The sequence below is a fragment of the Hippoglossus stenolepis genome, chromosome 1, assembly GCF_022539355.2.
Source record: "Hippoglossus stenolepis isolate QCI-W04-F060 chromosome 1, HSTE1.2, whole genome shotgun sequence".
NCBI classification, from domain to species: Eukaryota; Metazoa; Chordata; class Actinopteri; order Pleuronectiformes; family Pleuronectidae; genus Hippoglossus; species Hippoglossus stenolepis.
Window position 1 is genome coordinate 8718755 of NC_061483.1, and position 12123 is coordinate 8730877.

At 42.8% G+C, this 12123-nt stretch overlaps 1 protein-coding gene across 1 annotated transcript; it reads right to left on the reverse strand.

Annotated features, from left to right (window-relative positions):
• Nucleotides 1-3042: 3042 nt before the first annotated feature.
• LOC118099095 (coiled-coil domain-containing protein 81) lies at nt 3043-11839 on the reverse strand. Its single transcript, XM_035143796.2, has 16 exons — nt 11698-11839; nt 11491-11552; nt 11145-11298; nt 10741-10925; nt 10558-10632; nt 10300-10471; nt 9963-10080; nt 9101-9197; nt 8850-8996; nt 7869-7964; nt 7171-7340; nt 7005-7083; nt 5863-5973; nt 5401-5510; nt 5162-5287; nt 3043-4380 (listed from the first exon to the last, which is right to left on the reverse strand). The coding sequence occupies exons 1-16, from the start codon at nt 11771-11773 to the stop codon at nt 4242-4244; spliced, it is 1917 nt and encodes a 638-aa protein (XP_034999687.1). The 5' UTR covers nt 11774-11839; the 3' UTR covers nt 3043-4241.
• Nucleotides 11840-12123: the final 284 nt, after the last annotated feature.

Genomic DNA, 12123 nt, shown 5'->3' on the forward strand with positions numbered 1-12123 from the left:
AATAAGGCATGATGCACGATAATTCTATCATTTTGTGACACTAAGTATTATCAGTTTTAATCAAATATGGATCACGTCCGTGTTTGCACATCTCTTCTCACGTGACGTATTCAGCCAATCCTGCTTGTGATGATGAACGAGACCGGCACGTTGTGACTCACAGCACACTCTGGTAAGATACTTCAACATGTTTGTGTTATGGGGACTGTCCTCTGGTCACTGTGGGCAGGACGGGAACATCTGGATCTGAAATGACACTCCGACACTAAGACTGTAAAACTGCAAACAACAATCCTCCTGCCAATAAGACTCCGGACAATCATTAGATCTACAAGCCTGGGAATCTGGGAACATGCAAACACAACCACACAAAAACACAGAGAAGAATGGCTGAAGAACGAGGCGGAGGGTGTTCACTGTATTTCACAAGTTCCTTTCATTTCTTATTTCTTTCTCCAGAGGAAATATTCCCACATTTGAACCAAATATCTGAGGACAATTCAGAGCTGTTGCAGAACAAAATCCCTGCAGCCTCACATAACCTCCTGCACACCAGTCATCAAGTGCATGACAAACAGCAAGAAATATTTGGTCAGTGGCCTCCTGCGGTCTCCTGCTCAAAGGGAAGCATAGATGCCCCAAGAGGCAGTGCCCTCCACCCTGCTAATAACTCCACAATACACTCCCAACAGTGAGTTCACATTACACAACCGACATTGCAGTTGAGTCACCATCTCATTGCATCAATTCAACTTTCCAAGAAACCCCTGGAGAGCAAGTAATCCACTCCAGAAATAGGATTAGCAACTAAACGCTGAAGAAAAATATTTAAGAAATAAAAATTACCATCAAACTATGTAAAACCAATTTCTGGTCCAGGACTCACGTGCTCTCACTTCAGACGTGATCTGGGTGTGGAGTTTGCCTTTTCGCACATGATGAACGCAGCAGGAGATTCTCCGTTCAGACGCATTCATAACAACAGGAAAATCTAGTGGCGTCTTGGTAGAACATGCAGGAGGACATGATGTATGAATTCTGCTGAGAAAACACCGACATCGATCACTTTCACCAAAAGCTCCCGAATCTTGTTTTTCCCAGTTGAGCTCTTCATCTGTCTCTTCTACGTGTTTGATGCCTCTTTTCCGTCATTCTTTTTACAGTTTTGCGTCCGTCAACATGCAATCCACACGCCCACTTACTCGTGGTGAATCCTCAGGGCGAAATCCTGCTGTATTCTCACGTGGGCTCATTCTCTTTGTAGTTTCTACCAGAGGGATGGAAGGAAAAACTCGACATAATCTCACAGCCCCTCTAGATAAATTCTTAAGATTTTAAATAGTCGAGTTGCATGTCCAAATACAGTTAGTGCAACTTTCCTATGCTAAAAAGGCAGGCTCAAAAAGAGCTTGGCAGTTCACTGACTTGGAATAAGGAGATTTGTGCCACAATCACTCCCACTCCTCACCCCCAACATCTGTTCTCATGCGTAACATTGGTGAGTGGGTACGATCTCCTGTGAGAAGTGTGTAGCTGACTAGATAGTCGCAGCCTCAATTGTCAGAATCAGGTCCAGCTAATTCTAAATACTTAGACTTCATTAAAAACCAGCGTTTATCTCTGTTATTCAGCGAGGAAAATTCAAATATGTTTAGTGTATGTGTGACAGCAACAATTCTTCTGGTGCAGGAAGTCGAGGATCATGGGAAATATCCACCGTTCAGTTGTGTTTCAGATCAGTGAGTAGGATGACACACATAGTTTTCTCACTCGTCCACTCGAGTATCACTGAAGGTCAGCGTGGACTTGTTAAATCTCAAGAACACACCACAGGACTTTGCAGGAGATGGGTGGATCTGGTTCATACACACACAAACACTGGAGGCAGAGGAGAGACTAATGAGTTTCATTTGTTTTTGACAGTGGAAACAATTTTGGAGGAAATTTCCCCTACACTTGTTTTCGAAACTTCCGTTTGGCTCCGATATGACTGTTGTATGTGTTTCCCCTATGCACCAGGTATTTTTATACTTATAATAAAACCAGTGCTGGTGCAACACAGCGATATTAAAGACCTCTGAAATGGAACGAGCCCCAACAAGTGGACGATCTCTAGTTTGTAGATGCTTCAGGGTGGATCCTGATTTGGGTCATGTTTCTCTTCGCTCGGAGTATGAGGGAGACATGTTTCTGTGCCACCACACGGCGCATACTCAACAACACACGTCTTTGTCTATACATACGATCTGTCAGTTTGTAAATTACTCAACCAGAACGTGTGGAGAAGTTTATTGTGCATCTGTTTCAGTACAAAGACCTTCAGATGCCTCCATGGGCTCATTAAGGGAGTTCTGGCTTCACACAGAACTGGGCCGACTGCCAGAAGAATATTGCAACACAACATTTATCATCTATAGAAACTCCCCATCACATGAAACCCTCCACCCACATTAAAGCCACGTTCCCGCTTTCATCCTTATCTTGTTTTGTTTTCCTCACTTTTCTTTTCGTTTTGCTCCAATTTGTTTCCAGCTCGTCATGATTTATGGAGAATGATTTAGAATGATTCTGTTGTTTTTCTCCTCCTCACAGGGCTCAGACACTTGGGGCCCCTCTCGCTTTTCATCGCACTGTAAGTAATGTACTTCACTGTTTGTACTGTGGAATATAGGGACGACTTCAGGGTCAGACAGGGGACAGATACCTTGGCTTGTGTCAAGATCATGTACAGCTGAAGCTTTTCAGAATCTGTAAAATAAAAATAATTTTATATGTTGATATCATGTATCTTTTAAGTTTTTTACAACCTGAACTTGACAACATGTTCCAGCTTGTTTTATGTCAATATAGACTCTACTCAATTTATCTTCTATCTGCATGACAACCACTGTACTTAATCCTCTCATACCTTGTTTCCAATTCTACACATTATTGCTGTGTCTCAAATGTAATACTTTGGTGAGTATCCCCTCATGTAATACACAGTGGAAACCAGAGTGGGGAACATGTACGGCCCCCAAGAGAATTCACAAAAACATGACATGACAGCAATTCAATTTATTCTGTGATAAATGTACATTACATGGATTAAGGTGTTATTCAGACGGAGCCCTCTGGTTGTAAGGTCACAGTCAAGGTGAAGGAAAGACATGAGTCAACACTGAAAATGCAGAATTTTTTCATGATTCATTTTTTTTTTGCTGAAGTGAAAGACCAGTCCGAGTGGATAATGTGTGGGGACACGGTCACAGCGATGAAAGAGGACAACCTCAAAGCATGAAGCTGAAGTGCATGAGTTGTAAAACACACAAATGTGCTTGGATAACGTTCATGCTCCCCCGCGGACATTTGTGCACAACAAGCAGCTTTCAAGTTTTGTGATGAGTCAGCAAATGGCTAAGAAGATGAAAGCTCATTCAAACGGAGGATTCGTCAAAGAGCTCCGTTGCTGCTGCGAAGCTGCTAAAATCAGACAAAGTTGTGTGACTGATATTGGAAAGTTTTGACTTGTCAATGTGAAACTAAGACTGTAAATAGAGATGGCCAACGGCTCTCCACTTCCTCCCACCATCTGGAAATGCTGCCAAAATATCCGCGTATACTAATACTGGCATCTTCTGCATCTGGAGCCAGAGTCTGTGCAGCAGTGATTTGGGGGGGGTGGTCCTGCTGCTAAACATGCTCGACCAATGTTGACTCAGTTTCAGCATCAAATAACTGATTCAAACCAAACTCATCAGTAGAATAAACACTTGAACAAACATCAGTGTGTTAACAACTACCTAAAGTAACAGAAACCATCTTTGAGGAAGAAATACATTTAACGTGTACTTTGGTTTGGTCCGTGTCTCATCTGCAGACATGGAGGAGATGGGATTTATGACCTATAATGCAGCCAGCCACCAGGGGGCGAGTGAGACAGTTTGGCTTCCATCTTTCTCCGTCCATCTTTATATACAGTGAATGGTGTGAACACATGGATGCATTAAAGTGTGAGTATGATTATCGGAAAATGAACAACAGTCTCATATTAACACACTGTAACTCTGAACCAAACTAAATAACTGAGTAGAGATTTGTTTCTTAACTATTTTCATGATTAAAAATGCCAAAAAAACCACCAACACAAACTTCAAAGTTGAATTTCGGAAAAAGCACAAGAATAAATCTCACATTAAACAAGTGTTGAGGTCTTGTTCAGGCTGTGAGGTTCAGATGTTCAAGCGCTGCAGCAAGCATCATCAAATCATGTACTGTGAGCCAGAGAGGTAATACGAGTCCTTCCAGATGTTAGTCTCTCCCAAGTTAGTGGTCCTTCTCTTACACTGGCAGCAGCGCTGGTACTGTGCAAGCTTATCTACCAGCAGCTGACCAGCAGACCTGAGCACAGGGATTGGGGACAGAGAGAATAAATGAATGAAAACAATGAATGAATGATGTAGCATCGTCTCAGGTTGAACACAGACAGAAGAGTGTTGAAGCTCAGTTCGTGAGATACCGGGAAATGGGAGATAATTTACAACATCACAAAATTTAGAGACATTTAATCAAACCACTTTTTTTGAGAAAAGAGGGAGATTAGGAACAGGAAGTGTTCAGTTGTCCCAAGGATGCAGCAACTTAAAGTAATGGTTGATGATCTTTATATTGAACGTCTGTATGTGACTTGAAAATCTTAAGAACCATTCATCTTATCAGCTTCACACTTGGCCCGTGTGTTGTTAATGGCCAGAGGAAGTGCAGAGTCAAATTTGGTGCGATTTGGAAAAGCGATACGTTCAATATCAATAAACTTTATATAAACAGGCGACCAGCGCTCTGTAGCAGCGGCGATTGAGATTCATCAACAACGTACGTTAACGATAACAACGACTGATTCTCTACTTGAGGGTTCTGAGTCGAGCTTCACAGAACTTTGAATAAACAGGTGAACTGATCTTTGTGCAGCAGCAGTGGTGCAGCTTCAGGATTATGTGGATTCTGATCCTGCAGCCGATCTGTACTCACGTGGCTCAATCACATTTACAGATTCAGAAGCTGCAACAAGCATTATTACCGCAGGTCAAGCAAACAGGCAGGTTTTGAAATGGGCTGCACTTCTTCGATGTCGCTGAGCCGATGAACAGCGATGAAAGTTCAAAGTGAGGGTACATCTACAAACCTGAGGAAGCGCTTCTCCTCTTCCTCTCGTCGGTGTTTGAGTTTCACGTTGCGACTCCACTCATCCTCCAATGATTTGCTGAGGTGCTGCTTCTTCTCAAAGCGATTAATGCGGTCCAGTATTAGCCTGGAGGGAAAACATACCAGAAAGAGACAAACTCCCACCGTGTTCACAGCTTCTTTTTCTCCTCCACATCCTCATTGTGAACTATTTCACTCATTGCCTCCTTCCAAACTCACTCCGTTTTGCTGCTTTTGAGCATTTCCCTTTCTTTCTCCAGCTGTGCCTGGCGGCTGTGCAGTTCTTCCTTTTTCCTCTGAGTGGCTGCACTGAAATTTACCAGAAAGAGCTGCAAGTAGATGTAGATTAACATCAGTTTCACCATGTATGAGACCAATTTTTGTATTTTTCCAATTATTTATTTCTTCATTTATTCTTTTATACATTTATTTATTCATTTATGTACTTGTAATATTTGTATTTGCTGCTGTAACACAACAAATTTCTCCATAGTGATTATCTTGTCTCGTCTTAGCTTATTAAATAATCATCTACACCTCGATCAGCTGCAACATGGAAACAGTTGGTTTCATGTTAATGCATCAATGAAATAAGTCCCGTAAAATGGTGTATAACAATATAACGCTCTAAAAGGGCAGATTCTATATCACTTTGACTTTTGACACTTAGACAGTGGTGACCTTCTGCGCCCTCTCTCGGCTCTCTGTGTTCCTGGCTGCCGTCTCACAGCGGTCGAACCCGGAGTTGTCAGTCTGGCACTCTGGAGGCTCTGTGGGCTTCTTATCCTCCACCTACGAGGAAGAACACACTCATTTCAGTTCTCTTTCAGATGTCGCTTGGTGAGAGGGCCTTTCTCATCCGAAAGTCGAAATAAGCAAAATAACAATTTAGTTCCTCACGGCCTCTGTTTATATTCCAGAAGTTCTCCCTGAAATGAATCCACAAGTTGTCATCGCTGTTTGTCTGTTTGTTAGCAGGATTACGCAAAAAAAACTCAACCAGTCTTATTGGAATTTTATCGCTGGGGGGGCACTTTAGGAGCAGATTTGTTTAAGGAGGCTGATGGAGGAATTTTCTTTTCACCTTCTTCATCATTGTGAGATAGGGCGTTAGCTCTGGCGGGAGTTCACACTCTCAGTGTGTTTATGGTTGTTGAATTTGTTTCTTTTACAACTCTTTGTTGGCAGGACATTTTTATTGAATAGTGAGTTTAATGGCACAATGTGACTCTCATTCCTTTTGGTGCAATAAAAGAAGAATCTACATCCTGTGTATCATGATTTTAAAGCAGTGGTTTGTGTTAAAGGTTAAAAAAGTGGAACAAAGCACATAAGACACAAAGTAACACTATGGCAGATTTACAGTACACTGTGGCTTATGAAATAAAAACTTAAACTGCAGTTATGCCCTTGATGGGCAGGATGGGCGGCCGCTTCTCTGCCTTCCTTTGACCTATGACCTTCCTCATCCTGATCAGCACAAAAGCATATTTGGAAATCCTCGATCTGATGTTGATGCTATATCTTTTCTGGCATACGATAAATCAAAAAGGACTCAATGAATAAACATGATGTATAACTTGGTGATCCTTGCTTGACGACATCCTTTGCAAAATGTTGAGCCTGAAAAATCAGCTTTTAAAGGTGGAGCGATTCTTTTTCACTTTTTCTTTCCTTTTATATTTTCTTGTGAATCTAAAAGGTTTGCAAAGTTTAAGGAAAGTGATGTGTTTTCTGAGCGTTGGAGCTTGTAAACCTTTCCAGGTAATAACCCATGAACCTGAATATGGGTATTTCATGTCACCTTTAAAGTATTTCCTTGCCTGAGTGTCCAGAGCTCTCTTGTAATGCTTCGTCTTCTCGTGTTTCTGCTGGAGCTGCTGAGCCTTCTGCAAAGCTATCCTGAAACAGAAACCCCATAAGAGACGTACGTTATCACATCAGATGATCATTTGAAATGCCTGTGCGGTGCCATTATTACAGACTCACTCCTGCACCAGCTGGACCTGGTCTAGATGCTCCAGTAAAAGTCGGCTCTGCTGGTCCTGAGCCTCGCGCTCCTGCCGGCTCTCGACCTGGCTCTGGAGATCTTTCATGTAACGGTGCTGCTGAATCCGTTTGACGGGAGTGAGCGGCCGAGCCGGGAAGATGAATGAAGTCTAAGCAGCCCAGAGAAGACATTGACTGTTGACATTGACTTGATATTGAGATCCCACCAATATACAAGAGTCCTTCACTTACATGTTAATAACCAAATATCCATTAAAGTCTATTTTAAGGGGATAATAGCCTGAATTTGAGTCTTGGAGAAGACTCTTGCTGAATGTAGCTAGTGTGTAAAAAAAAAAGTGAAATGTTGAAACTGAGACTAATTAAAACCAAACTTAGTGAAAAAATTGACATGTTAACAAACTACCCAAATTGACAGGAACCATCTTTAACATGGCTAGTTTGAATTTTTTGTTGAGTCCATGTCCCGTCCACTAACATGGGGGGTGATGGAGATGCTTTGGCTTCACTTTTGGGGAGCTGTCATGTCGTCCTTCTTTAATTACAGTCCATGGTTAAATCTGACAGATGGTGGGTGTGAGTATTTAGCAGAAACAAATCTTTACATAGATATTTATTAAACCCCTTGACATTATAACTTAAAGTCTGAAGCGTTGATCCATCAGCTCCATACTCACAGGGTACAGAGGACACGTCTTCTCTTTCTTCTCTGACATGTGCAGGTTAAATGTAGCGACCTGCTTTGCATGCTCACGATGCTCACACAGCTTTTCCTGCCAGATGAACACAGAAAAACAAATCCCTCATATCATCACAATGACCCAAAAAAATAAGGTGACGGACAGTTTGGAAAGTTCTAACCAGGATAAAAAAAAATTGCTTTCTTAGAGGGTTTTGGCTCTTATGACTTCTTGGGACATGCGAAGAGTTTTGCAGGCTGGTTTATTGGACCACAAAGTAATACTGGCAAAAACAACATTAAAGCAGTTTTGAATTTTAATTTCCCTGGGGTCCCACACTTCTCTGGAAAAAGGGATGATGCCTTGGTCTCAGCTCACCGACCCCGAGCAGAGCGGAACCACCCTTAACTCCTCAAATGTTGAGAGAGTTTTTACTGTGACCTCTGTCTTTTTTTTTTTCTTTCTTGTGAAACATTTCACTGCTTTTACTTTATCTTGCTTAACCATGTTTCTACACCCTCAGTCTATGTGTTTTCTGATCTCATGTTTTCTTTGAATAGAAACCAAAAGAAATATCCCCAAAACACCTGTGAATCAAACCGTGCAGTCGATGATGTGAAACAGGTATTTAAATATAATAGAAAATAAATGTTTATATATGTATTAAGATAGTTTTCACATATTTAAGAGAAAATGTCACAGGACTATAGCTCTTGTCCACTTAATCTGCACAGTCATAGTTTTTGGCGACACCAGCAGCTCAGGGGATATCAGCCTGTGGATCGACTGCAATATTTCAATAACTGTTGAATGGGCTGCAGAAGAAATTTGGTTCAGACATTCATTCTCCCCAGAGGATGAAACCTAATGACTTTGGTGATGCCCGTGGTAGAGCTATCATCATCAGGTTGACATTTGACCTCATGTTGTGTTTGTGTATATTGCTGTGTGACCTACGACCCCTGCTGTCACACAAACCTGCTCTTCCTCCATGCGCTGCTTGTCCCTCTGTTGTTCTTTCAGCAGCAGGAGTTTGTCCCGAGCTTTCTCCTCTGCCTGTTGCTGCTTCCTCAGGTACACTGGGACATTTCTCTGGGCCCGCTGCATGCACAGGTAGCACAGCTCCTGTAGGGACGAGGCCGGGGGATCAGCAATGTAAAGGATTCAGAATATGAAGTCTGTGGATCATGTTCTTCTCAGGCTTTTTCAATACAGACAAGTGGAGTCACCTGTCCAGCTCGAGTGTGGCCAGAGCAGCTAACTCTCACACAAGGCTCCTCCAGTTTGGTGGGGGCGCCCTCTGGTGGGGAGATGAAGGTGACAGGCCTGGGAGTGGAAATAAATACTTGACTTGTGTATAATGTGCATGGAAGTGGGTGACTACCTGATTTCTGTGAAATTGTTGCGAGATTATTACACAGATGTTGTGCGACATGTCTACACAAACATTTTGTTTGACACATTATTTGTCAAATTCTTCCTGAAGCGTAATCCACGCTGTTTCAGTTGTGTTTTTGAGCAAGGAAGAGATTTTAATAGAAGCCAAATAAATCAACATCTTACACACGTTTATTTAACATTTGATTAATATAGATATAGCAATTCTTTTAATTCTCAAACTTTTCACACAGTCTTTTGACGTGTATTTGAGGTTATAACAGACTCAATGACAGCAACTTATGGGTAATGATGATGACACCTAACAAGAGGATCTTATTGGATTCACAAAGGGATAGAAGATATTAGCTGGATGTCCCTTCACTCTCTGTCTCATTCTCAATTTAAGATTTGGGGGAGTGAGACATTTTTCTTAACGACAATTTTCTAGGATCACGTGTGTGTGTGTGTGTCTGTGTGTGTGTGTCGACAGTGCCGGGAGGCGATGACATGAGGGGAATCTGTCCCACAGGTAGTTGTGCATCATTGATGGAGCTGTGAGCCGCCTCAGGGCAGTAACAATATGAGACCACCACTGAGCTCTCAGCTCTCAGCGACTCGTCTACCTGCAAACAACAACTCGGTCCACTGAAAACTGAGCCTCAGAGTGTGTGTGTCTCTGTGTGTGTGCTTGTGGCTTTGTGTGGGAAGTACTTGTCCGTGGTGGCCTCCGTTGGGGGTTTTGGATTCACTTCTTCAAAAAGATTGAGAGCTTTCATCTTGGCAGGTTGCAGTGTCTGATGGGGTTTAGAGTCTCTCTGTTGGGGGACGCCTGTGAAGACACACAACACTGAGTAGATTCACCAAGCAATTAATCTGCTACACATGATAAATAAGAATTAACATAATTTTCCCCATATCGTGTTTACTTCAGCTTCTAAACCTAAACGGCCTAAAGTTTTCTTTGCCGCATGTGGACGAGAGACGTGTGGGGATTAGGATTTGACTCATTAAACTCGAACTGTCGGCCTCGTGCAAAGGGCTCGTTCACCTCCTGCATTCCTCTGGTCTGGAGCTGGTGACATGCACCATCCATCTGTGTCTGTGTCTTTGTGGTGTGGCTGAGGGGAGCAGACGGTTGGCAGGGTGATGGGGTTGACCGTCTGTGGCCTCTGCAGCCTGGACACGCCACCAGACAGTAAAGAGACACTGCTGCCAGGTCTCTGGAGAGGCAAAAGTACCAATTACTTATATGAGCACATGTGCTATTATTGTGCTGTTACTTGCAAACACACTTGTTGATACTCACTTTGTTAAAGGCTAACAGCATCCTACCAGTTCCATCCATGGCATTAATAAAATATCTGTTGAACTTCATCCGGACCTTTGAAGAACATCAGCTGATATTAGATTTAATATCAAACAAGCCATCATAGCCGACAACGTGAATCACAGAATAAGAAACATAGTACAGGAAGCGGAGCGGAGCCACCTTGTTGTTGGTAAAGGACAGAACTCCAATCCCCTGGAACGTGACAAACACGTTTCGTTCAGAGGCCAAAGCTCTGAAGAGGAACAGAAGAGTTTCTCTCACGCAGCCCTCCACTACGTCTCGACTGAAGGGAGTCTCCTGTGACACGGCTGCAAAGTTCAGCTGCACCACTGGCAGGTGTGTCACTGCGAGGGACACACAAATCCTCATTGTTCTTTTGTCAATGTGTCAAACACCGTTGTGAAACAAAATCCTTTCCGATCACCAAGACTCAAATCCAAATATTTACCAGAGGTAAAGAATTACCATTAGCAACGACCTGTATTCACATAATATAGGCTATCAGCCGTAGTAGTAATGCATTTTAAAAATATTATAATGTAGGCTGTTAAAAATGTGTTCACCTGCAGCCAATGGCCTGGTCTGCTTTAAACCCAGAGACTGGAGCAGTTTCCCTGCCAGGAGGAAGATGGGTCGTTGGATCACGGAGGACCTGTTCCCAAGATCCAGCCTCTGCTGAGAGAAGGTGAACGTCCCCAATCCGGCCAGCTGGACCCCCTGATACAAGAAATCAATCAGTCCACTGTTATTAGGCCATTGAATGGGCAGTGTCGACACTGTTTCATACATATATGGGCTAATAGACAGATCGATAGATAGATAGATAGATAGATAGACAGACAGACAGACAGACAGACAGACAGACAGACAGACAGACAGACAGGCAGGCAGACAGGCAGACAGACTAACCTTCTGTAATGTCATCTGTCGTTCAATGTAAGCAGATACATCAGCCCAAATACTGTCAATATCTGAAAACAGAACACATACATTTTCATTGTCAAATTTGATAACACTGTGCAAGTTGCATTGTTTGTATTTACAACCAGAAGCTGAATGGACACTTTACCAGACTGTCAGCAAACAAACAAAAAAGACAACAAGCTTTGGTCCCACCATTTTCTGAGAGCAGGGAGAGTGTCGGTAAATCCTGCCTGTCCGCCTGGGACACCAGCCGCAGGACGTCAGTCATCTCCTCACAGCGTGAAGTGGAGTTTGCACAAATCCCGTCCTCTCTCCGCTCCACAGCCACTGACACAAATCAATACAAGTACATGAGAGCCACGGTCGGCATAGTAACAAACCCCTGCAGGGCACACACGAGCCAAGTTTCCAACGTTGTGTTGCGTCGTAATGAGTGACACCACTGCTGCTTGTAGCTGTCACCAAGGAGACGGCCTGTGGTAGAGAAGCCAGTAAAGCTCAGTAAACTTTCTGACTGTCTGTCTAAATAATATTTATCACAGACAGCAAGCCAGGATGATAACTGTTCAAAAAATTATCAAAGTCACAATTGATATGTCATATCAGTGTTTTTAGTAT

Excerpts from the sequence above, each read along its gene's own strand:
- LOC118099095 (XM_035143796.2), bottom strand. The coding sequence starts at position 11,773 with ATGACTGACGTCCTGCGGCTGGTGTCCCAGGCGGACAGGCAGGATTTA. Across the intron at positions 10,081-10,299 it reads AGACCAGAGGAATGCAGGAG|GCGTCCCCCAACAGAGAGAC; the intron begins GTGAACGAGCCC and ends GTGTCTTCACAG. Across the intron at positions 5,974-7,004 it reads AGAGAGCTCTGGACACTCAG|GTGGAGGATAAGAAGCCCAC; the intron begins GCAAGGAAATAC and ends TCTTCCTCGTAG.